General features: G+C 52.5%; 2 protein-coding genes across 8 annotated transcripts in view; both read left to right on the top strand.

Annotated features, from left to right (window-relative positions):
• Positions 1-297: 297 nt before the first annotated feature.
• Positions 298-12433, top strand: CPN1 (carboxypeptidase N subunit 1). 2 transcript variants are annotated; one of them, XM_057402257.1, is made up of 10 exons: positions 298-873; positions 3848-4044; positions 5007-5162; positions 5631-5813; positions 7302-7413; positions 7852-7991; positions 8301-8400; positions 10197-10315; positions 10653-10820; positions 12167-12288. In XM_057402257.1, exons 1-9 carry the CDS (start codon positions 651-653, stop codon positions 10785-10787), a joined length of 1365 nt encoding a protein of 454 aa, XP_057258240.1. In that variant the 5' UTR covers positions 298-650; the 3' UTR covers positions 10788-10820; positions 12167-12288. The 2 variants fall into 2 exon arrangements, with proteins under 2 accessions (XP_057258240.1, XP_057258241.1); XM_057402258.1 differs by lacking the exon at positions 10653-10820 and having other exon boundaries at positions 335-873; positions 12167-12433.
• Positions 12434-16700: 4267 nt separating this feature from the next.
• DNMBP (dynamin binding protein) overlaps positions 16701-24495 on the top strand; it is a 34572-nt gene continuing 26777 nt past the window's right edge. For 2 of the 6 annotated variants that reach the window (XM_057402253.1, XM_057402250.1), the window contains exon 1: positions 23628-23840. The gene's annotated coding sequence lies outside the window, so the exon portion shown is untranslated. Of the gene's footprint in view, positions 16792-23627; positions 23841-24495 lie in introns of those variants that run through there. The other 4 variants (XM_057402252.1, XM_057402251.1, XM_057402255.1 and 1 more) reach the window with 4 other exon arrangements.

Genomic DNA, 24495 nt, shown 5'->3' with positions numbered 1-24495 from the left:
GCCTCCGTTTACCCCGGAGCAGCGGGACTGCCTGGGCAGAGGAGCCGGCTGTGATGCCTCCCTCTGGTTCCCCGGGATGGGGCAGATGAGCAGGCGCGGCTCCGAGCTGGGGAGTCCGGGACCCGCGGAGGAGCGGCGGGACCTGCCAGAGCCGGGCAGGGCTGCGGGAGCCGTGCGGGCACCGCGGCCCCCCCGCCGCCATCCTCACCCCGCTCGGCTCGGGTCCAACGGAAGGGCTCTGCGACAGGCATTCCCCACCCGCCGCCCCCCTCCGCACTCCCCCGCCCCGCCGCTTGTCCTGCTCTTGGCAGCCCCAGCGCCCTCCGCAGCCAGTTTTCCAGCCCTGCGCTTCTTCTGCAGTGACAGCCAGTGGCTGCGGGGGCCTGTTTACTGTCCGGTTAATAAGTGAGCTGGAGCAGGGGGGGAACCTCTTCCGACGGCGGAGAGCGGGCTCGGCGGCGGGCGGGCGGGGGTAGCATTCCTGTGCCGCGAGGCCCCGGCGAGCCCCGCTCCCGCCGCCCCCCGCCCGCAGGTGCAGGGGGCTGGCACTCGGGAACTGGAAAGAGCTGGTTGGAGTTTGCACTTTAAGCTGCCGGCTGGGAAGGAGTCGAGGGCCCGGAGCTGGTGCGGGCGCGCAGCGCCGTGGGAGGATGGCTCGGTGGCTGCGGTCCCTCGTGGGAGCGCTGCTCCTGCTCGAGGGGGCGGCCGCCCTCAGCTTCCTCCACCATCGCTATGAGGAGATGGTGCAGGCCCTATTCCGTGTGCAGAGCCAGTGCCCCTACATCACCCGCATCTACAGCATTGGCCGCAGCGTCGAGGGCCGACACCTCTATGTGCTGGAGTTCAGTGACTACCCAGGCATCCACGAGCCCCGTAAGTATGGGGGGGTTGGGGATGGTGGTTTGGAGAGGCCAGGCTTCATCACCATGCTCCCTGCCATGCAGCACTATTTCGAGCCCATACTCTAGGCAATGTCAGGCGGTGCCAGCTCTGGCAGGGACCCCCAGCCAGTCCAAGGACGCCCATGAAAAACCCACATGCATGCACCATGCTTTCATGAGCTGCAGCATGGTGCAGGCGCGTACTTTGAACGGAGCTCTGTTTTTTCAATGCAAGTTAACATGAGAACCCAGGCAAGTCCATCCCAGCACCCCACATGCCCTGCCATCCTCTCCCTCCCAAAACAGGGCTGTGCAGGCAGGGAGAGGAAGCACCCACCTTTCACCCTTCACTGCTGGATAGTGGCAGGAGGGAAAAGTGCCGCCTTTCCTCCTTCAGACCCCGAAGCGGGGGGCATCGAGTGAGGGACCACAGCAGAGTGGGTTCTGGGCTCCTGCAGCCGCACCAGCCCTGCAGGCTGTGCAGCCCCTGTGACAGGCCACTCTCGGGGATCTGCTGCCACGTGGCCCTGCAGAGCCTTGGCAGCAATAGCCCCTTGGGCTGCTGCCTGTGCAGCACGGAGACACGGCTGAGCCAGACCTTGCTGGCAGCCAGGTGCCTCTGGGGAGCCTGAGGGGACCAGCCGTCTCTCTGGGATGGGGCTGTGCACACAGGACTCCTGCGCTTCCCCACCTTGTGCCCCTGGGCCTCAGATGCAGACAGGGCTCTGCCTATTTTCTGCAGGATCCTTTGCTTTTTCAGATCCTGGCTGGTGTAGTTTAAAGCAGGGGCTGACAAGTCCAGGCAGCCATGTCACGTGGAAAACTGCCAGCAGCACTGCAAGGGTGAGCAGGACCTGTATCTCTGCCCCCCTCAGTGAAGCACCACCCCAAGCCCCCCAACACTGCATGCTTAGCAGCAGCTTGCCCAAAGACATGCTGTGCCGGGGGCACCCTGCTCCCCTCCTGCAGCTAAGAGTATCACCTTCAGGGATGCCAGGAGATGGGACGGGAGGCTTCACACCCTGACCACCTCTGCAGCAGCCCTGTTCTATACAGGGAAACCTGCATGGTGCTGAGGTCACCTTGGGCACCTCCACGGTGCATCAGGGGCTGATTCAAAGCAAGGAGTGAGCAAAGGAGACTGGCAGTGCAATAGTGGATTTTAGACTTGCAGAAACACAGCAGAGCAGCTGGAAGGGCAGCAGGAGGTGACCGAGGTCTCACCTGCCCCAGGTGGGCAGCATGGACCTGTGGCCTTCCTCAGAGCCTGGGCCATGCTCAGACTGGCACTTTCAGCTTGTAGCACAAAGACTTTAGGAAACTGGGGGTTCCCTTGAAGGCCACAGAGAGTAACTCCAAAAAGCAAGCTAGAATCACTGGGTTCACGTGTGGTAATTAGGGCTTGTGTGTCCACATGGATAATGTTTAGGTGTCTGCATATTGAAAAAGGCTGACAAGTCCTGCTGCAGACTCGAACAAAGCAGAGAAGGAGAATCCCTGCTGAGAACTTAGTTTTTTTCTATAAAAGCTGCACATATTCCCCAGGACGTTTTTATAGCTTTTGTAACTAGATTATCCAATTAAATCAGTCTCATGTCCCTGAAATTTAACCAGGTCAAAACATGCTGCCCACCTGTGGTGTCCTGCGCTGAAGCAGAGAGATCAAAAGATATGGAAAAGCAAAATCTCTTGCCAAAATTCTAATTTGTTTTAGAATCCATCTTCAACATGTCTGGATACAGTGTCTCCTCCACACACAGCAAAGGTGCATTTTGGAAGCAGCAGATGCCCAACATGGGACTGTGGTGCCTTTTGCCCCATGGATCCTGACGGACACTGTATGTAGCAGCAAGGCTGCACACTGTCACTGTGAGTCTGATCACTGCTGGTGGCCAGAAATCTCACAGTACAATGGGAGTTTCAAGATCTGGCAAGCCAACATTTATAACAACACCCTATTTTTCCCTGACCCTTTGAAAATCAGGCTCCCTTTCTAACTGAATTCCCTATGTCTCTTTCATCCTACCAGTGGTGACTCCAGCCTGCAATGGGAAATTTTCTTTTCCTACAAGTAACTGCTTTAAAAGACCCCTTGGGAAAGCATAACCCATCTGTCATGTGTGCTGCCTCTCTTTCAGCAGAGCAGTGAGTCCTGCTCCAGGCACTGCCTCCCTGTGGTCTCCAAGTCTGTATTTTGAGACCTCATTTTAGAAAAGACAGTGGCAAGAGATCTTTCTGTTCATACTGGAGCTGCCTGAGGGACAGTTTGATTCAACCCAGCTGCTGAGGGTTTCTTCAGGCTCTTGTTCCTGTCCCTTGAGGGTGAGGAAGCCCCTAAGCCTTTTCCTTTGAGGTAGGTAGAGGGGATGGGGAGAGGAAACCACTGCTGCCTCCCACCAGCACAGGAGTCAGGGCTGGCGGCCACAGATAGAGGCAAGTTCTAGTGAAAGAGCATGGCTTACCCCGAGCCAGAGATTGATTTTATCCTGCAGGGTAATGAAAAGCTCCTTAAAGCACACAGAGCAGGGAATGTGCCATGTAGGTGAGGGGCACTGAGAGCAAATTGTGAAGGGCGGAGGTGGAAGAAATGTCCCCTCCCCTGCCACCCACTGTAGAGCTGGGAGGTCCTGGCACCCCAGAGCAGCAGCAATACTGCCGGTGCTCCCTGGTGCCTGTGTGCTGCCTCTTCGCAGCCTGTGACCAGACCAGCTGCAAGTACATCCTCTTGTGCTCTCCAAAGGCAAGCAGGAACCCAATGGAAAGTCTGGGCTGTGGCAAAATGGAGAGGAGCCCATACGGGCACTGTACCGCTCTCCCTCACTGAAGTTTGCATTTTCCAAGGGAAAGGGCAACTTCACAACATTTATTGGGGGTCCCTTGGGCTTGTGTGTGCTCCTTGCAGTAGGAATTGACTCCTCGCCCCATCCCAGTCCTGGCTGATGGTGTCACTCTCTTGCTCTCTCCAGTGGAGCCGGAGTTCAAGTATGTTGGGAACATGCATGGGAATGAGGTGCTGGGCCGTGAGCTGCTGCTGCAGCTCTCCGAGTTCCTGTGCGAGGAGTACCGCCGGGGCAACGAGAGGATCACCCACCTCATCCACGACACACGCATCCACATCATGCCCTCCATGAACCCCGACGGGTACGAAGTGGCTGCCAAGCAGGTACCAGGCAGCGATCACGTCCTCCAGCCGGGTAGGGGCAGAAAGCCCTTCGAATCCCTGTGGGATCCCCTTCCTTCACTGGGGCTATGGGGAGGGGGCATCCTTGCTCTCCACACCCTGCCAAATATGTCCCACCCAGTCAGTGTTACTGCTTCTCACTGCTCATGGCAAGGGCTCTGTGTCCTGCCACAGGTAGCCCTGGCAGGTGATTGAGGAGGCTTCCTACACCTGACTTACTCTCCCTAGGAGTTCTTTGTCACAGGAGGGTCACTGTGAATCTCCTGCCCCAGGCTGGGGAAGTGGCAGCTGAATGCCACTGTCATGAGCACGAAAAGACAGGGATGGGACAGAGGAGAAGCCCTCCAGTCCTCCCTCCGAAGGCTCATCCATGCTTTTGCACTGCTAGACCTCATGGAGGTATTTTATTCATGGCTCCTTCAGTTGAAGCAATTTGAAATCATTTATTTGGCTTGTGCCTTGCTCTGTCACCCCAGAAAATTAAGATAGTTACTGACTTTCCCTGTCAGTAAAGAGTACCAGTACTCTTTATTCCCGTACCAGCAATAACATAGAATCATAGAATAGTTAGGGTCGGAAAGGACCTTAAGATCATCTAGTTCCAACCCCCTGCCATGGGCAGGGACACCTCACACTAAACCATGCCACCCAAGGCTTCGTCCAACCTGGCCTTGAACACTGCCAGGGATGGGGCATTCACAGCCTCCCTGGGCAACCCATTCCAGTGCCTCACCACTGTAACAGGAAAGAATTTCTTCCTTTTATCCAATCTAAACTTCCCCTGCTTAAGTTTGAACCCATTATCCCTTGTCCTGTCACGACAGTCCCTAATGAAGAGTCCCTCCCCAGCATGCATGTTACGACTCAAGGCATTACGATGGCCGGTCCCCACTGCCCTGACACCTACCCTGTACTCACACCCATGATGCACCTCTGCTCCACAGGGCCCAGACAGCAACGGATACTTGACAGGGAGGAACAACGCCAACGGAGTGGACTTGAATCGCAACTTCCCTGACCTCAACACATTCATGTACTACACTGGGGAAATCAGTGGGCCAAATCACCACATCCCACTGCCCGACAACTGGAAAAGCCAGGTACTGGTCTGAGATGTTGTGAGGGTCACAGCATCCTCTTAGAGGGGCTCAGCATGCAAGCAAATACACTGTCCTTTGGCTTGCACAGTGCTTGTCTCCTACATGCCTTCTGCATGCAGAGCAATTATGTAATCCTGTCCCCTATCCCAGCTCACACCTCTTCCTGCAGAGGCTGGCACCATGGCCAGCTTGGGGAGAAGGCTGAAATGCAAAGGGCAGCAGAAGTGGCACATGCTGGCTAATGCCTGTGCCTCAGGTTTTGGTACTGCGCTGAGAGGTGTAACAAGGTATGCACAGGAGGAGCTTGCTCTGTACATCACAGAATGCAGGAAACTGCCAGGGCTGAAGCAGGCACATTGCAGGTCAGGGTCCGATGTGACCAATCACACCACAGCCCAGCATGGAGCAGCAGCTGGCCCAGAGGTAGCTGAGCTCTTCTGCCTGTTCCCGTTCCTCTTCTCCTCACAGGTGGAGCCAGAGACTCTGGCTGTGATCCAGTGGATCAGCAGCTACAACTTTGTGCTTTCTGCCAATCTGCACGGTGGAGCAGTGGTGGCAAATTACCCCTATGACAAGTCTCAGGACCAGCGGTTCAGGAGCCACCGGCGCACGGTCAACACTCCTACCCCTGATGACAAGTTGTTTCAGAAGGTGAGCTTGGCCCTGGTGTGTGTGAGCATTCCTGCAACCCTGCCAGGGTGCAGCATGCGAGAGCTGGGTGGGAGTCTCTGGTCACTGCCTCATGCAGGAGCTGAGCCAAGAAACGTGTTGGAAATAACCATGTGCAGACTACAGCATTTCTGCCAGCCACCAGTTCATGAGCCAGGTCCCACCACATGGACAAGTCAGTCTTAACCCTCGGGAGCCCTGCCGTGCTTGGTTTACCCATAACTCCAGTACCACCAGTGCCACCCCACTCTTCCAGAGCTGAAGCCTGCTCCCAGCTTTGCTGCACCATCATAGCAGGCATATATTTGGTGTTTTTTAACTAGAGCAGTGGCAGGGTCTGGCTGGGGGTCTGCTGAGAGCAGCATAAGGGAGATGAGTGCCCACCAGCAGAGGTTTGCAGATGGTAAAGAATAAGTAGAACAAAGAAAAGCACCAGGAGCAAAGGCAGACATCAGGGACTGTATGGGTCTGTGCTGCTAGCTAGCGCTAGCTGAAGCTAGCTGAAGCCTGTGGTTTCTATCCATTGTTAAATGTCCCAGAAAACAGTGCCTTCCGTCACTGCTTCCATTAGGAAATACCGGCACTAGAAAAAGCAAGTCTGTGTTAGAACAGTTAATAAGAAAAATAAGACTGAGCTGGAGTTCAGCCTTCACTGGAGGCTCAGGCTGTACCGGGGCTTGCCAGGACCTGCTGGGATCAGGGCTGTGCTCGGACCCAGATGTGGAGAGGCTGCAGTCTGGGGCCTAGGCTAATGTTACCCACATAGCCTCAGAAGTCAGAAATGTAATGAAATAACTGCTGTCCTGCTGCCAGAACGAGATTACTCCAGCATCTGAACCATAATACAAGCATATAGGGTTTGCATTAGAAAATGCGAACACCAGTCTCTTTTAAACTGTATCTTACACAGAGGACAGGCTTTAGATGCAGTGGCCCAATTTTAGCCCTGCCTTCATGTCTAAAAATAAGTAGCAATCTTAATAAGGGCAATAAACAAGCAGTTCCTAGAACCAGAAGTTGCCCAAACTATTTCCTAATCCAAATTCCCCTGATATATATGGTATTTGCATCAGAACTAATACTGGTTCATTTTCCTCATGTATCTTCTCCCTCTGATAGTGCCATTTGCTGTGTGGGGGCCAGCTGAGTGCCCTTGCGTGGGCCCAGTGCCCTCCACTCCCGCTTGTCTTTTAGGGAGTAGGGCAGAAGCTGTCTGTGCCATCAACAAGCCTCCAGCTCTCCAGATTTCTGTTCTTCCTCCTCCACCTTCATCTGCCTACATTTTGTAGAGGTCCTGGCCACCTCGTGTTGTGTTTCACAGCAGTAAAATGCAGGCGCCGTCTCCTATCTGACTTCCCTCCGACGCTCCCCAGCAAAGCCTGTGCAGGAGGAAGGATGTTTTGCCCAGAGCCAGGCAGGATCCCCAACCGCATGGGGCTGGAGAGGTGACCACAGCTGCTCTCTCTCTAGCTGGCCAAGACCTACTCCTATGCCCATGGCTGGATGCACCGTGGCTGGAACTGTGGGGACTACTTTGCCGATGGCATCACGAATGGGGCATCCTGGTACTCGCTCAGCAAAGGTGAGGGTTGAGCAGCTGAACACCATCTGCAGGAAGGTGTTGAGCTGAGAAGTCGTGAAAGGGTAGATGAGAAACCCCAGGAACCTAAGGATGGATTGGGGAGGGGCTGTGATGATAGCACTGTGCCCATTCACTAGACACCATTCTGGTGTCTGCATCTCAGACAGGGAAATGGCTTGGGAAGATGGGAGGTGGCTTGGGAAAGAGCCACAGAAATAGCTGAGGGCTGCAGAGACCTGCTGTGTACTGCACAATGAAGAAAGCAGAAGGCTTTAGTCATGCTGTAATGGAGGAGGCTGCACCTGGGGAGTGAAGAGGAAGAGCTGAACAATTAACAGTTCTGGCTGAAGACAGACAGGGGCCAGGATGCCTGGGACATGGGAGTGGAGAGGGAAGGTGGCTTTGCATTCCCCTGGCACACAGGCTTTTCTTTTCCAGGCATGCAGGACTTCAATTACCTCTACACCAACTGCTTTGAAATCACCCTGGAGTTGAGCTGCAATAAGTTCCCCCCTGAGGAGGACCTGGAGCGGCAGTGGATGGCCAACCGGGAGGCTCTTGTTGCTTTCATTGAAGAGGTAAGGGGGCACTCCAGATACCTGCACACTTGTCCTGCAGGCCTCCATGGGCTCTGATGGTAGGAGACCAGTAGGCACCAGGCGTGGAAGGGAGGTGGCCATGGAGCTCACTGGGTGCTCTTGTTGGTGGCCTTCATGGAGGCTGTTGTGTCATAGACTGGCTCTGCTAGGCAGAATCAGGAGAGCCAATGGTATGGGGAAAGGTAGGGTTGTCTCTAGAGCTATGCCTTCCTCCAATGTACCTCTACCAAAGTACCCTCTTGAATAAAGGGGGGTCCTTGACCCAGCAGTCTGTCTCCCTCCCTGCAGGTTCACCAGGGCATCAAAGGGATGGTGTCAGACGAGAACAACAACGGCATTGCAGGAGCAGTGATTTCCGTTCAGGGAATCAGCCATGATATCACCTCTGGTGGGTTGTCGGTCCCCTTGCATGCTCTCCCTTTTGGATTCAGCTTCTTGGAGGCTACCTGGGTACGTGGGAGGATGTTAGCAGGCGAGGCTGTATGTGTGGCCAGCATGGTTTGCTTCCCAAGCACACTAGCTATGAGAAATGTGTCTGTGCAATCTGAACCAGCAGGGGCTTAGGAAAACTTAGGAAAGAAAGAGGTGAGAACTGAATTGTAAACCTTATTTTAAAGGACTTCAGAAAGTAAGATCCTGTTTTATCTGAGAGAGAGGAGAAAATGCATTTGTATATAACCAAAGAGAAGACCGAAGGAATAATCTACTCAATTATTTATCTACACAGGACTAAATAGCTGATAGCAAAGGGCACGATAGCAGAACAAGATGAAAGACTGAAAGTTCAAGCCGTACAAATTTATAGTGAGAATGAAGTGCCACTTGAGCTTATCCAAGTTGTAGTGGTTTCTCCTTTGCTGGCCTATTTTAACCTCCTTTTCATAAACACCCTTCTCCAACTGGATCAGACATTACAGACTGGCTACAGAAAATAGCCAATACTCCAGCTCTTCAGAGGTCAGACTATGAAATCATCAAAACTCCTGGCTGTAGGTCTGTGACTCAGTAACAGTAATATTTGGCACTTACTATGCCAGCCTGCATAGGAAAGGGGAGAGCGCAAGAGATCACAAAATCACAATGTGCTGGATTTAAGTTTGAAGGTATACCTATAAACAGGACAGAATCACAGAGGTGCTGTCTGCAAGAGCCCTCTGGGTCTCCTGTCCCACCTCCTGCTTGGAGAAGGATTTTCGCCAGTGTTGGCTCTGATCAGACATTGCTCCCTCCAGCTGATTCTCACTGATCCCCAAGGATGGAGATTTCACAGCCTTTCTGCTGTCCTGTGCCAGGGATGCATCACCTTCACAGTGAAGCTGTGCTCTCTGATTTACCCTGAAGCTCCCAAGCTGCCATCTGTGGTTGCTGGCCTCTGTGTTGCCTGGCGCTACTCAGAGGAGTTTGGCCCCAGCACCTTCAAGTAGCTGCAGGCTGTGAGCAGATCCCCTGCACCTCCTCCCAGCCAGGCTGAGCCCACCTGGCTCCCCCAGCTCTTCCCTGTTTGGAAGCCCCTGACTCGTGTCTCAGTCCTACCAGTTAGCCCCACCTAAGCCAAAATAACACAAGCTGCCTGTTACGATTACTCAAATTTGCAAAACCCATCCAGTTCCATAGATGGGAATATACTCAAATTGTCAAATTAATCCATAATGTGCTGCTGCCTTACTGTTGACTGTCCCCTGTCCCTAACCACACCAGTACACAGCCTGTCAAAGTGCTCCTGAGAGGTGCTTATGCAGGGAGAATCAGCAGCTGAGCTGATGAGCAATTAAAACCCTGATGATAATCCAAATGAGGCAGAAATGTATGACAGGTATTAGAGATTGTGTTATGTCAGACTGAAGCTGTGATTGTCCTTAGGTCTGCTGTCATCTGACTGGTGAGCTCTTAGATTTGTAGGCTCCCTGCACAGGCATGGCCAATGCTGCTTTATTGTCCCCTTTCATTTAGTTTTTACATGTAGACTGACCTCTACTCCTTGGCATTAATGAGACATCACTTGCAGTCTACCAGTGTGAATCCAGCCTTGCAGTAGCCAGCAGATTCCGAAGTAAGGCAAAAAATTCCCTGGGTTTTGAAGGCTGCACATCCTCAGGGAAGTACACTTGGCAAGACCTACTGGACTACCTTTTGCACTGCTCCTTGTGCATCTTAAGTGCTTTCTCTTCCCATCTTGTGTTCCAGGTAATACGGGGGATTATTTTCGGCTGCTGCTGCCTGGCACTTACACTGTCACAGCCTCTGCAGAGGGGTACCAGCCCCAGACGATCACAACAACCGTGGGCCCAGCTGCACCTTCATTGGTAAGTCAGGCTGCATAGTCACAAGGGTATCCCAAAATGTCTTCACCCCACAGAGAAAGAAATGTAGCAAATGATGTCTAGTGAGCAGTAGAGAAAGGAGATGGGATGAAGAGCGTTTCCAGTGGCTACAGGGTGTCTTTGGCTGACACAGGGCTCTCTACAGCTCACAGAGAGGGACAGGGTGAAGGCAATGATGCCTTCTTAGTTCATTACTGAGGGTTCACAGCCTGCACTGGGCTGCTGTGCCAGCTCCTGTGTCCTTTTGCCTCTTGGCCCTGGGGAGAGCCTCTGGCTGTCTGGAGCTCTTCAGCTCTTCTCTATCCTCTGTGTTCTTCAGGACATGATGATGTGGGGACAGTATCTGTTCCCTGAGGCTTTGCTATCCGTGTGGCTCTGTGGGTTTCAGTACTCTGCTGTCATCTCCATCCTGCCTGGTACAAAACACATTACCAGATTGGTAGCAAGAGGCTGAAATCTGCCTTTCTGCCAAGAGCAACCAAGACAGGTGGAACCCGGTGCAAAGAAAGAACAGTCAAGCACCTCTGGGAGAAGTGCTCTTGGCACCATGTGGTCCCTAAAGTGCCTTTCTGAGGGGAGACGGGACAACCAGAAATTGGTTATTAAAACAGTAGATGGTGATTCCTTTCCCTACTGTTACCTTGTGAATGTGGTGGCACCATGGATGCAGCCTTCTCTAAGGGCCGACAGGAACCCCACAGCTGCAGCATCCTGGCACATCTTTTGCTTCACTGCATGTACACTGGTCAGGCTCTGCCATAAATACACTGCGGTGGTTCTCCCACCCTCCATCTCTTCATCCCACCCTACCCAGCCTCTGAAGTTCTTCCAGGGCTGCCCTTTTCTCAGGACTAGAAACCTTCTAATTTTCATCTTAAATTTGTTTATGGTCAGCTTATCCCTATTTGTTCTTATGCCAATGTTGTGCTTTAAATAGTTCCTCTTCTTCCCTGGTATTTATTCCCTGATGTATTTATAGAGAGCTGTCAAGCCCAGTCTCAGCCTTTGTTTTGCTAGGTTATGCACCCAGCTCTTTGGCTTTCCTTTTTAAACAGATTTTCCTTTTATCATGTTACTGTAGAAAACTGGTTTGTCCTCTGATGGTCTGATTTTTGCAGATCTCCCCTCACGGCAGCCCCCTTGTCCCCATTTCCTTCTGCCCTTGCAGCACCTTCCCTTCCCTACCCACTGTTCACCCATTCCTCCCCCAGGAAGCCCACACAGCCCCATCCAGTTTCACCTTTCTGTGTGGCCTCCCCATTCCATGTTTATCTCATGCTGTGTCCTGCATGCTCCTTATCTCCCTCTCCCACCTGTACCTGCTTGCATGGCTGTAATGGATGGAGTTTCTTTCCTGGAATTTTTTGCTTGGATCTACTAGAAGCACTGGTTGCTGAAAGACCGATTAAGCAGGATTCAGCTAACGAGATGCAACTGAAAAAGGGCTAAACCATCCTGTCTATTAAATATTCACAGCAGTGCTATTTCTCTACTCTCTGGTGAGAAAAGATGAAGAAAGAGCATAGCTCAGTCTCTTGCCTTTCACAGCTCATCTTCCAAAGAATCCTACGACATAACATTGCCACAGGAGCATCTCTCTGCATAAGAAATGTAGCTGATTGTTAGTACATTTTCCATGGGGGGGAAAAAACGTTTCCAGCTGATTTAAGAACCGAGTTCCCATTCTATTGTAACACTATTTGAGGCCCCTTACTGCTTATCTTGGCCCAGGAGTCAGCCTCTGAAGGCTAGCAGCAGAGGCAGGTCCTGCAGAGCCCTGAGCCAGCAGAGCACATACATGGTGTAACACAGTTAGTTTTGTTCTCTCTCCAGGTACATTTCCAGCTCAAACAAGATGTGGTGAGGAAGCCCCCGGAGCGTAAAAACTCAGGAACACGCATGAACAACAAAGCCCTTCACAAGAAGGTAGTGCCAAGAGCCACCCGCTGGGGGACAGGAAGATGAGGACAGCTCACTTGGCTGAGAGCTGGGGAAGCCATTTACACGAGGCCTGGCTGATGACTCCAGCCAGTGAACTTTCCAACAGTCCAGCATGAAACTAGCCCAAATGATTAGGGTATTAAACAAGGAAGTATTTAATCCCTGAGCAAGTCGTGAACTCATTCAAAACAAAATGTGCCTGCGCTGCGGTTCCCTGGGCAGTGTGTAGCTGCCGAGCTCTCTTCTGGCACTTGCTCCATTTCAGAGAGCTGTGCTCCCTTCACTCCTGGACTTAGTTGCTACAGCCCATGTGAGATGCCCAGACTCTAGTGTATACCACAGAGAATGAATCCAGGCCCTTGTCTTTGACTGCTGCACTCACAAGCTGGGCATGTGAGTCCTGGCACTAGCCTTCTGCATGCCAGTGCCATGCTTCTCCCTCAGGTAATGATGCTTGCAGCCTGTAGACCCTGAAGTTAGGGGGAAGCCAGTTTTAAAGCAGTCAGTGATGTGACCAGCTCTGAACACAGTTTGTCCCACCCATAGCACAGCTATCACTGATTGGCAATGCCACTAGTATAAATGCATCACTGGGAGGTAGTGGACCAAAGTCTTCTCCTGGATGGTATTTATCTTGATGTGTAGATGGGACTTTCTGGTAGCTGGTTTTGATTATGTGTAGTCAGGCTGAAATGATGGCAAAAGCCAAGGATTATCCCATCTCCTTATGTCTTCAGACCCAAACCACATAGTTCGCTAAAGGGTCTGCTCTAGGCAACACATACTGTTAGTCTGAGCACAGGAGCAACTAGGTAAGGCCTGACAACTGCTGATAAGTAGAAGTGCAAGACAGCTGATTTAATGTTCCCTTGAGACAAATACCTTAACCTTAGTCTTCTCAATATGCAACAGGAAAATGTCGTGTATGATGCCAGTGAGTTGTAATTGGGTTAGGGAAGACATGATCAGTGAAGTGGGGTACTACAGGCTGGGTCTTAAAATGCTGCTTAGGCTGTGTGGGCAGGTTTCAAATGGAAGCAAGACTAGCAATGAAGCTGATTATTTCCATGGTAAAAATACCTTAATGAGGTAAAACCTTTCTAGCATTCTTCATAGAAAATAACACCAGAGGGATACACAGTCCCACCCATGTGCCCCATGTACTTGTCTGGTTATCCTCATCTCACCCACACAGCCCTCCATTGCACTGGCTCTTTCCGTGTCTCAAGCCTGTGCAAAAAGTGTCCCGTAGGCATCCCCTTGCTCCTCCACTTTTGTGAACATCTCTTCATCATTTGTGAGCAGCCCCTACCACCCTACTGAATATGTAATACTCTGCACTCCATCCCTCACCATCACCTCCTCCTCTGTGTCTGCTACAAGATGCTAGTGGCATTTTCAGCCCTAGGAGCACACACACTCTTGTAGCTCTGCCTGCTAACAGAAGCTGTTTCTCTGTCATGTCTGTTACTGGAAAGGCAGAGCAAACTGTCCTTCACATAGTACTTATACAGGCTATTGCAAAAAAGTGCCAGGAATGGTAATGCACTTAACCTTGGCTGTTAGGGATTTTGGTCTGCAGAAGCCAGTGTGTGCTGGAGACAATGCCCAGTTCTATATTCACAAGAGAATTCATATTCTGTAGTTTTCTATCTTTTTGTGATGGAAGTGAAAAAGATGGTGAGGCCAAGATCTTCTAACTCTGTGTGCATTAACTCCTTGTTCCCTGGCAAGCCCAGCAGCATCACTCCAGATCCTGGAGCCTCTTGTTTGAAGCCACGTGTCAGTGCACATTGTCCAAAAAGATTTCCTGGTGGACGTGCAGGCAGAATGAGGGAGGCCACCCTTCATCTCACAGCCTGGCCCCATGCAGCATGCAGAAGGATTTGCTGTCACCACCTCTCCAAGGAAGAGAGGTGGTGATACCACCTATCCAGGAAGATACTGCTGCCTCCAGCCATGGTACTAGCTCAGCTGCTGAGCTAACCACACACCTCTGAGGATGTGTGTGAAGCTGAGAGCAAGGAAAGGGCTCCCAGGGAGCAGCCCTCAATTGGGTAATTCAGCTGGGCAGCCCCTGGCCAGGGAGATGCTCAGGCCGCACACAGCTGCCCATGCCATCAGCATCACAAGCCGTCGCCTTGCTGAGGCTGCTGGCTGCAGGGTGCTCTCATGTTGCCCTCTTGTGGTCCCAGAAAATGCAGAACCATCTCAATTCCCTTTACTTTCCAGGGCAGAGTCAGAGGAGAGCACTTCTCTAGAACAGGACAGCCAGCACAAGAAGCCACGTCACTCACCTTCGCAGGTTGCTGTGAAGCTGGCAGCGCAGCAGCAAAATTTATCTCAGTCACAAGCTTTTTCCCCTAAAAGAGGGTTCCTGTGAAATACAAGCTCCTGGAGGACTGACTCTGTATGTAGGCTGGGATTTGTCCAGCTCATTCTCCTCCCAGCTCTGAATATTTTTGTGTTGAACAGTTTGGTAAAGCTCCACTTGGCTGTGGCCAAACTCTCCATGTGAAAACATGATTACAAAATGTTTCTTGAGGCAGCACTTGCTTAAGCACGACTCTCACAGGCTTGCCATGAACTTAGCCCCCATACTGCAAGAAGCATACCAGAGCTAAACCTTTGAACATAACATCTGCAGTGCAGTGGTTTCGTGTTCGAGACTCCAGTCAAGGCAAAAGCAGTTGTCGGGGTTGTGTCAGAAGACACAGCAAACAGCCGATCCTCCCCATCCTCTCTGGGCCACTCATGATTTTGTAGATCTCTTCCTCCACCCTACATCCTTCTTCCAAGCTGAAGAATCACAGTCTACACACTTGTTCACTGTACAGTCTGTTCCCACACCTCTGAGCATCTATAACCTCCTGCCTCCAAACCTTCTTCCATTCTAACTTTTCTGAGATGAGGGGACCAGATCTGCATGCAGACACTGGAGAAACATGTAAACAAACTGAAGCCAGGCCCAGAAGAATGAACCAAAACTCTTACAAGCACACCTGTGAGTACCGGGGGATGAGCAGAAACCCCACTGTGGAGAGTGGATGAGATTGTGCATGCAATGCATGCTGCTTTCTGTGGCTGGCATGGAGGACGCAGATAAAGGGAAAATGCAAGTAGCTGAACTCAAAGAAGAGTGAGGCAGCTCTGCTGGGGATGTCAGCAGAGGAGAACTGGGCATGGCAGTGACCTGAAAGGCTGCAGGAGGGACTGGCATGACAAAAAGCCAAAAAGTCAAAACCTGTCTCAGCAGTCAAAACCAGCAGAAATTTAGGGTGAGAGGACATCTAGAGCCCTGTGGCAGGGGCTGGTGTCCATTCTTCAGCTCCAGCGAACCATACACAAGCATTCATACCTGTGGGGAAGAGAGCACCCAGCTCCCTCTGCACTTTCAGGCACTCTGCCAACAACTTCAAGCCATGACAGCACAGTGGGTCCCTGTCTCAGGAGAGCAGGCGGGGAGTCAGCGCCCAGCCTGTTCATGTACCGACACGACTCACAGCAGCGCGTGCGACGCACCCTGCATACCCCGCTCCTGGCTGGTGGCAAGCCAAGCTGGGAGCTGCGTGGTTGCCATGGAGAAGTGTAGCTAAATGCACTAACAAGTGCCAAACGGTGGTAACTGCTATGGGGGCTGAGAGACTCCGGGCTTTACACGGTGTTGCTGAGGCATGGTATCCCCTGGGGCACAAAGGCTTTTTTCGGCCTGCCAGGAAAACTAGTGCAGGACATACTGCACTTAGTGTGCCCAACCGGAGTGTGATGCACAAAGTGGCCCTCCCTTCCACAGCTTCCTGTCTGGAGCTATTTGTTTTTCCCCATCTTGGTGCTCTGGCATGATCTTACAGTGTATCTAAGCAGCCAAGGCAGCTCCTAGCAGCAGAACTGAGACTGCACCAGATGGACAGCACAGTCCCACTTGTCAGCTGTCAGCCCACGAAGCAGCGAGAAACACCCAGGAGAAAGCTACAGCGGGAAAGGAGAGCCCCGGTGCTGCTTGTGTCTGTGAGGAGGCCTCGCTTTGTCAGGCAGAAGTGGAAGAGGCAGCTGCCTGTCTCGCTCCACACCAAACTCCTGAGTGCCCTGCAAGCACCCGACCATGGGTGCTGTGCCCAGCCTGCTGGCTACCGGAATGGCTGCACCCCACTCTGGGCAGCGTGTCCCCCATCGAGGTGTCCCCGTGGTCCGTTGGGGGAACTGCCTCGCACCGTGGGGCCAAGGAGGATATCCCTATGTCACGCGGCCCGGGAGTCCCCCAGGCTGTGGGCCCGGCCCCGTGGAGCAGCTCCTCCTCCCAGCGCCACCACGCCGCGCCCGCCTGGCCGGGCCATGCGGAGGCAGCCGGGCGGGGCTCTGCGAGGCCGGGCGGGGCTCTGCGAGGCCAGGCGGGCGCTGGGGGCCGGGCCGGCCTGGGCCTGGGCCCGGGCGGGGCTGGGCAGCTGTAGGGGGGCGGAGGAGGGAGCGGGACCCGCAGGGCCGGAGCGGCTGCGGCGCCCGGAGCGGGCCGGGAGAAGGTAGGGACCCGCCGGAGTGGCTGGGGGAGCCGGGTGCTCACTGCCCGCCGCCGCCCGGCCTCGCCGCTGCCCCGCCGCCCGGCCGGCCTTCCACCTCCCCCTTCCGTGCGCGCCCCCTCGGCCGCCTGGCCTGCGCCTCCGCCGTCCCCCCTCCGCAGCTCGGCCTCCGCCTCTGTTCCCGTCTCAACCCGGCGCCTGCTGCTCTCTCATCCCATACCGGCACCTTCTGCCCTGCGCCGCCCTGCCGAGGCCGAGGTTCTGCCTGCCCTGGGGGCTGCCCTGGCCGGCCCTCGGGTGGCTGGTGGCCCTGGCTGGGTGCTGCTAGCTCGGTTGGGTGCGCTCCTCATGCCAGCAGCCGGGCTGCGGCAGCGTGAGGCACTCGAGCCCGGCTGGGTGCTTGCTGTACCCCCTGGCTCTGTCCCACGGTGCCCATGGTCCCCTAGGAGCGCTTCGGGCACAGGAAAGCGCAGCTTTGGGGTACAGGGAGAGCTGCCTGTGTACTCCCTACATTGCGTCCCTTTGGCTTTTGGTCTGTACAAGCAGTGGTAACCGGGGGTGGTCACCCACCAGGCAGGCGTGCAGCTGGTGGTGGCTGACACTGACTGAACGGACAGCTGGTTGCAGGGGAGCACTTTGGTGCTGTAGAAAATGTGAACGTCTGGGCCTGGAGCAGTAGCACTGGTGAAGGGTGGCACAGGTGGTTGAACACAAAGCAGAAGCTCCACACTGCAGTGCTGCGCCTTCCCCAGATGCTCCTCTGAGACCATCCGCTCTGCTTGTACCAGCCTAGGAAGAGAAAATCAGGAGAGTTCCACATTTCTCGCCATAGGAAATGCAAATCCCTCCGTTGCTGCCAGTCTGACACTGTTGCCTTGTACTTTAAGAGCGATGAACTGGAGGTGCCACCTCCAGAGGCCTTGCCAAGGGATGTAGGCTTGGCTCACCCTCAGCACCACCTGAGAGGCTGCAGCTGTTCCTGTACTGACCCTTTTGCTGACCCTGAACAGTTCCTCAGCTGATCCTGTCCCTGATGCAATTTAGCCGTGGGGGGTGGGTGTGTATGTGTTCAAACAGCTCTGCTCCCTCTGAAGCACTGCTCACACCTCCATTCTATCACATCTCATTCTCCTTGCTGTAATACCTAGAAAGCCTCAAGTTATGTCATAAACATATCTGTTTTGAAGTTTGTCATGTTTCTATAACTTTCCCTTCTGAGAAGGCTCTCTCCCCTTGCCTCTGCCTTTCTCTCCTTTGCTTCCATTGCAATCCTCTTTTCCTCTGCAAAAGGCTTGAACGAGTTTGTAGATACAAGATTTGCAGTTTTGCAGATGCTTTGCCAAATACAGCCTCTGCCGTGCTACGAGACGTCACCATCATCCCCCTCATCTTGACTCACTCCTCTGGCTTCAAGCCGTGCTGGGCATTGTGTCTAAATGTGTCCTGCTTATTTGCAAGGCCCTCCCTAGCACTCATAATGTCCACATCTCTGAGTTGGCTTCTGCCATTCTGTTCTTGAAATCCTCTGCTCTGCCAAGGCCAAAGGTTTCAGTTCTCTCTCCAGCTGCTCTGCTTAGCATCAGTATTTGGAACTAATATGAACATATAGCCATTTTAGAGAGATGTGAACATGGGGGAGACAGGAGGGGAACAAAGGGGACAGGAGGAGCTGAGCAGTAGGAGGGAGGAAAGGAGTGACACTCTGAGCCCTGCAGAGCACTGACTTTGGTAGCTATCATGAGAAGCGTGGCTGTGTGACGTGTCAGGGTTCTGCATGCCATTGAGGCATCTCTGCAGTGGGTGATTGTTCAGAAGGACTTTGTGATGGTGGTGATGTGAGCTTGGGTGGGACAGCCTGAGTTGTTCTTATCTTAGCATTTCACTACCTTAACTGATAATTTCCCCTTGACCTCTAGCAAAAGTATTTTTCTAATCATGTTCTAAGGATTGCTCAACCCCACTTCTGAGTGACACAGCTTTTGCTTTGTCTTATTTTTAGAACCTTTCTTTAGGTATAAAATCTGCTGCTTTCTCAGGAGCACCTTGGGGATCTGAAAGGAAGAGGTATCAGCAAAGTCCTTGCTGGGGATTTAGGTTCTTTGTAGATAAAAAGCAGTGAAAAACAGGAACGAAGAGCAGGGCTTCCAAGTCAAACTTAAGTAATTTCCAGATTTCTGGACTCCCTGCCCAGCAATCAAAGCATTATAGTGGGATTCTGTCCAAAAGCTATCTTGAAAATTGTTGTTCAGGGTACAAAGTCAAGTGTTCCAGTGTTAAGGAATGTTGTTGTAGCCCCAGTTCAGCCTGTTTTGAATGCATACTCAAGGTGTAATGACTAGTTTTGTAATTGTATGCTACTTACCCCTGCAGCCCAGCCAGGGGTAGCACACAGCAGAAGTGTTCTTGGGGTTTTGTCTGTGCTTTATTCTAAATCGTATTGTTTTAGCCCGTCTGAAAAAATGGCAAGAGAGGCAACCATTTGCCTAGGGGTAGGAGAAGACAGGACTTGGTAGCGGCTCTGTAGGGTGTGTGCAGCCACTCCATGCAGAATTTGGGAAACTCTGTCTCCTAACCTGGTGTTCTGGCCTTTGCATGCTTGGGTCCCCAGTGCCAGAGATTAAATATCCATCACAGTCTCCTTGCTCACATGTTGTGGCAAGGTGTTCTGCTTTGCATTTAAAATTGATGCTGCACTCTGTTTTCCAGATGACTTTCATTTGCTTGCTGTCTGGCCAGCACAAGCTCCTCTTCCTTCCTCCCCAGGCTACACTTAACTCCATGCAAATGCCACCAGCCTGCCCTCAGCCATGTCCTCCTGCAACAGAGCAGGTGAGAACAGTGTGGTAGCCAGGGCCCTGCTGGAGAGAAGTAGTGGTTTGAATTATGTGTGTGGTATGTGGCAGAGCTCCTGTGGCAAATACCCCAAACTGCCACATGTGTGGTAGGAGGCCAGAGCTTGCTTAAGCAGCCCTTGTCTTTGGTGGTCCTGGTTCTGGAGGGCTTGCTGATCCAACCTGAATGCATTAGTTCCAATGAGGTTTGGTCACAGTCAAAGCAAAAGAAGCTATTTCTTTTTAAAGTGAGAAGATTCCTCTTCCTTCTGGGAGCCATATGGGGTTAGGAGGTGGAGTGCCAAAGAGTAGATCTGGTGTTTCACTGTGTGAAGCTCAGCAGGGGGGCTCTTTGGGATCTGCTGAGACAAGCAGAACATCTTAATGAGAGGCTGCAGCAGTCAGCATTTCCCCAGTGGGAAAAGGCTCCTCTCCTCCACACCATTAGTCTGGGTTTTGCCCTGCTTGCTGCATTGTCCGTTCTGTCTGGATTCATAGAGTCAGCTCTGCAGTTTGCCTGAGCCACAGGCCTACTATCCCAGCCATGGCTCAGGCAGCCTGGTTCAGTGGGGTATTGTTTATCTCACCCAGGAATGTGCAGGCAAGCAGGGACCTCTGGGAGCTTACAGAGCAACATGTTCTGCTCCAAACAGGGGGAGTGACTGTGGGTGGCAATGGTTCTGAAGGCTGGTGTGAGCAGTCAGGGTGTTCTGGTGTGCAGGCAGTGTCCTAAACTCGAAGTGTGGATGAGGACTGTGCAGGCTGTGCAGATTCAGTGAGGAAAGGAGGAGGAAAGGAGGGCTGTTGGAGACCGTGGGGAAGAGCAGAAGAAGAGGGTAGAAATGCCTCGGCATGTAGTTAGTAAGCTTCTGTTCTTGACACAATGGCATGAGAAGCCAAGCATCACTCCTGGTTTCCTCCCACTGCATGTTAGGTACCGATTCTGCAGCCTAGAGTGTAGTGAGAGCTGCAGCAGGTCTCTTGTTGAAGCCAGCAGCTGGAGGGTGTACCTCTTGTCAGGCATTGAGCTGTAATGAGCGGAAGGAGGCATGAAAAGACCTAGGTGAAATGCATGTAGTTTTTTAATCTTTAAGAAAGATCACTGGCAGTATTTGTTTAATATTTTTAATGTTAATTTCTTTAATCATGCTGCAACAGATGTGGCTTTTGTACATTTCTGAGAATCTGACTCCTTCCTGGTCAGCTGCTCAGGCAGGCTTTAAAGTTAGAGAGATTTAGGCATCTGCTGCACAAGAATCCACTTGTCCCTCTTGTTCAAACTAGCTGTGCCTGTGGAAGCCCACACTGCATGTTTTGGGTCTGTTTGGTGAAATGTTCATTTTTCAGTTACAGCACAAGCAGGTTCTAACAGCACTGGTTCTTGGGTGAGAAGTTGAGAATTTGAGAGAGACAAGTGGTTTTAGTGCCTGTGAAGTCTGCGGGTTTCACTGCTAATTCTGTGGCATTCATCCATTACTGCTTTTTATCTCGTGATCTGATCATCGCTCTGGGCATACCAGGGATTAGGTGTCTGCAAACCCTCAGGGTCTCTCCTTTTACTAAGGCTGCTAATAGTTTCTGTAATCAGCCTAAAAAGGTTTCTGCCTTATCTCTTTAAGTGCTTGAAATCCTTGCTTCAGCATTTTTCAGCAAACCAGGGAAGGCAGAATCCCTGTTTCTGAGGTACAGAAACTCATCAGAGACTTATTTGCTCACCCTTACCATTAAAAAGATGCAAAAAGGACATTTGTATCACCATTTTCAGTAGGTCTGCTTCCATCTAAATTACGGCACTTTGAGCAAATGCCTGACCATTTGTAGTCGTGGTGGTGAGTCCATTATTTGAGACTTCTTACCCTGCACAACTTCAGCTGCAAAAAGAAAGGAGGGATACAAGAAGTTGTCAGTGTGTGCCTTCTCTTGGCTACTTGTGGCTTGATCCAGTCTCTGTTGAAGGTCTCAGACCAGTATTGTAACAGAGCTAATAGCTATCGTTTCATTCTGGTCACTCCTTTCATCAGCCCACACTGGACCAGACACACTCCAGAGCTAATGGTGGACTAGGCAGTCTTCCATGGAGGTCATGTTAATGTGTGCTGAACATGCATGCAGGCAGGCTGGGGGGAGTGATTAATGCCCTGAGAATCTACTCTCTGCCTTGCTGCGCAATGTGGTTGTGTCAAGCACCGGGCAGGCTGTAGGCAAGCGTCAGGAGCACATTACTTAGTTTGTACAGGACCAGGCAGCGAGGTAGAGACAGCGTGTTCTTAGTGGGGTTCTTAGTTCGGGGCTGTGCTGCTGCTTTATACTTGCAGGGTGAGTCTGTGTTTGGATGCGGGTCCGCTGTTGGGCCGGGGCAGGAGTGCGGCCGCTCGCAGGCCTGGCCTCCTCCAGTGTGAAGTCCCAGTGCTGGCTCAGCTGTGGAGAGCCTTCCCTCCCTCTGACCCCTGGCAGGCAGGGATCACCCGTCCTAGAGGTGAGAGGGGACGGTGCTTGGCGAGCCCTCAGGAGCCCTGACTCACTGGGAATCGCAGGCGGAGCCCGGCTCTCCCTGCGCTCTGCTTTTCCTGCTGGAGCCCCTGCATGAGCTGTTGCTGAATGTTTTCACCAGATATCAGGGTGGATCTGGGAGAAGCTCAGGTCCATCGTTAAGCCTGAAGAGTTGGATTCAGTTAAGTTTCCAGTGTGGAAGATGCTGGGAGGCTTCCTCCTCTAGGTGGGGATTTGGAGAAAACTCTGGCAGCAGCACTCCATGGAGTAAAACAAGGCCAAGGTCCTGGAAAACATAGCATTTTGTGTTCAGTTCGTGTTATGGAGCAAGCAAACTTCACAAGGCTGATTCATTGCTTTCAAATACAGTGGTATGCTGTCTGGGCTCTATTGGAGTCAGGAATCGATCCTGCTCTTCTTGGTACTGATGAGGGAACATGAGCTTGTTGGGATTCCTTCTTTGGCAGTTTCAGAAATAACTACATTTTCTTACCTCATGGGCTGGCTCTCAGGGAATGCTTTTCACATGAATATGGTCATGCCCGTGTTTTGTTATAACCGCAACTAATATATACATGATGGAACAATTGCAGTCCTGCCTTACCTTCTTGATCTTCTGTCTCATTGGAAAATCTTTTACATTTTAATGCGTCCCCAGAGCTCCAGGTGAGTTAAGGAAGTGACGCTGCTGTTTTCATGGGCAGGATCTGAGCCTGGGGCAGTGGGAGGGCTGTAACCTCAGCCCCAGTGATTGCAGCAAAACCAAGGTTTGGTCTGCAGCACACATGCTGTAGTCCTGGCACTCCTCATCCCACTCTTACATTACACTTTTGACAGAAGATATGCAAGAAGTCGCACTGTGCCATCATGCATTCCTGGAGAAACTACCCCAAAAATATTGCCTGCGCTATTTCCCCCTGCCGTTTGTCTAGTGCAGCTGTGAAGTTTGCATGTTCAGACCATGGCAAGGATTCCTAGGACCTGAACAATGTTGGCAGCCAGTCTTCAGGGTGGAGAGCAGCCTCCGGTGCCTGCAGGGGGCTGCTACTGCTGTGCCTGTCGCTGCTGCTTGCCCATTCTGGTCAGAGCATACAGCATTATGTCCCAGACACCCCACCTCAAGCAGTGCAGGGATCCTCCCTTGTCTCTAGTATTTCCAAGGTAATTGATGGCTCTTCCATCTTTTTTCCTGCTCCACATGGTCATGTTTTTAATACTGTTACTCCTTCTGCCTCAGTAGGTTCCTGCTACCCCGAACTGCAGCTCTTTGTGCTCCTGATTCACTCCAGTCCATTCATCTCTTTTTGGTGGCAAAGTGCCGTCGGCGGCTGGATATTGGGCTCTTTGTGCAGCCAGCACAATGCTGGTGACAAAGGGACAGCCTGTGCCCCAAGGAGCCCACATGCTATGGGGAAGGCAGTGGAGAGCAATAGGAGTGAGGGCCGGCTGGCCGAGGTGAGGGTGGCTGGGCCAAGCATGCTGGCAGCAGCAGGGGTACGGCTGGGGGTGGGGAGGGACGTGCTGAGGAAGCTGTTCCTGCCGAGCACAAACCCGCTTTGTTCCCAGGAGGTGAGTTGGACTGGATAAACAGAGTGGTCCTGTCAGCAGAAAGCCTTTCCCTGGCTGGATCCCTCTCTGGCACTCGCGCTGGAGGCTGCCTGCACCTCGCTAGCAGGGATGTTTTTCTCCTCCCTGTGTTAGCTTCTCCTCTTCCCGGCTCTGAGGGCTCAGGTGGGTTTTGCGTGCCTATATGGAGAAATGGGGCCCCAGGGGCCCCATGTGCTCACTGTGGGTGGTGGCATCTGTCGTCACCATGCTCTTACTGCTGTTAGCTGGACAGGACAGTTCGACAAGCCATGCTGAGTACATGGGTTACCAGCCAGGTGGCACTTGAAGGGTGGTGAGTGTTCACCATGCATGTAAAAGCACTTTGGGAGGGGAGAAGGTTGAGTCCAGTGAAGGCAAGTTGTGTCAGACTGGACGGAGCAGGGACTCTACTTGTGATGTGGGAGGAAAGCAACCGGGGTGGGGGGTGGGGGGGGGTGCTGGTGGGGAGGATGCTGGTATCCTGGCCTCACAGATGGCAGGGCTCTGAAAATGTCTTGGAGGGGTGTTTGGCAGTGCCATGCTCCAAGTGTGATTGTAGCGGGAAGCACCGGTCTGAGGTGCAGATGTTGAAGAGTAGTCTTAAGAGTTCCTGGTTGCCTTGGACGGCTGTGCCTTTTAGTTCCTCTCCCAAGTGGTCCAGGAAGAGGGAAAGGAGCAACTGTAGCTGCAGGACTGCTGCTGCCTTGACGTGTTGTATTGCATTGATGATGAGACTGCTTGGTTCAAAGCAAAGACAGTACAGAAAAGTGTCCTGGCTTAGCAACTGCTTCCAGAGGAA

This window comes from Pezoporus wallicus, unplaced genomic scaffold (assembly GCF_028554395.1).
Source record: "Pezoporus wallicus isolate ANWC-B61680 ecotype Strahan unplaced genomic scaffold, APGP_CSIRO_Pwel_v1 contig_6787, whole genome shotgun sequence".
In the NCBI taxonomy this organism is placed as follows: domain Eukaryota; kingdom Metazoa; phylum Chordata; class Aves; order Psittaciformes; family Psittacidae; genus Pezoporus; species Pezoporus wallicus.
The sequence above is the reverse complement of the archived record's forward strand: the minus strand, read 5'-3'. Positions and strand labels throughout refer to the sequence as shown.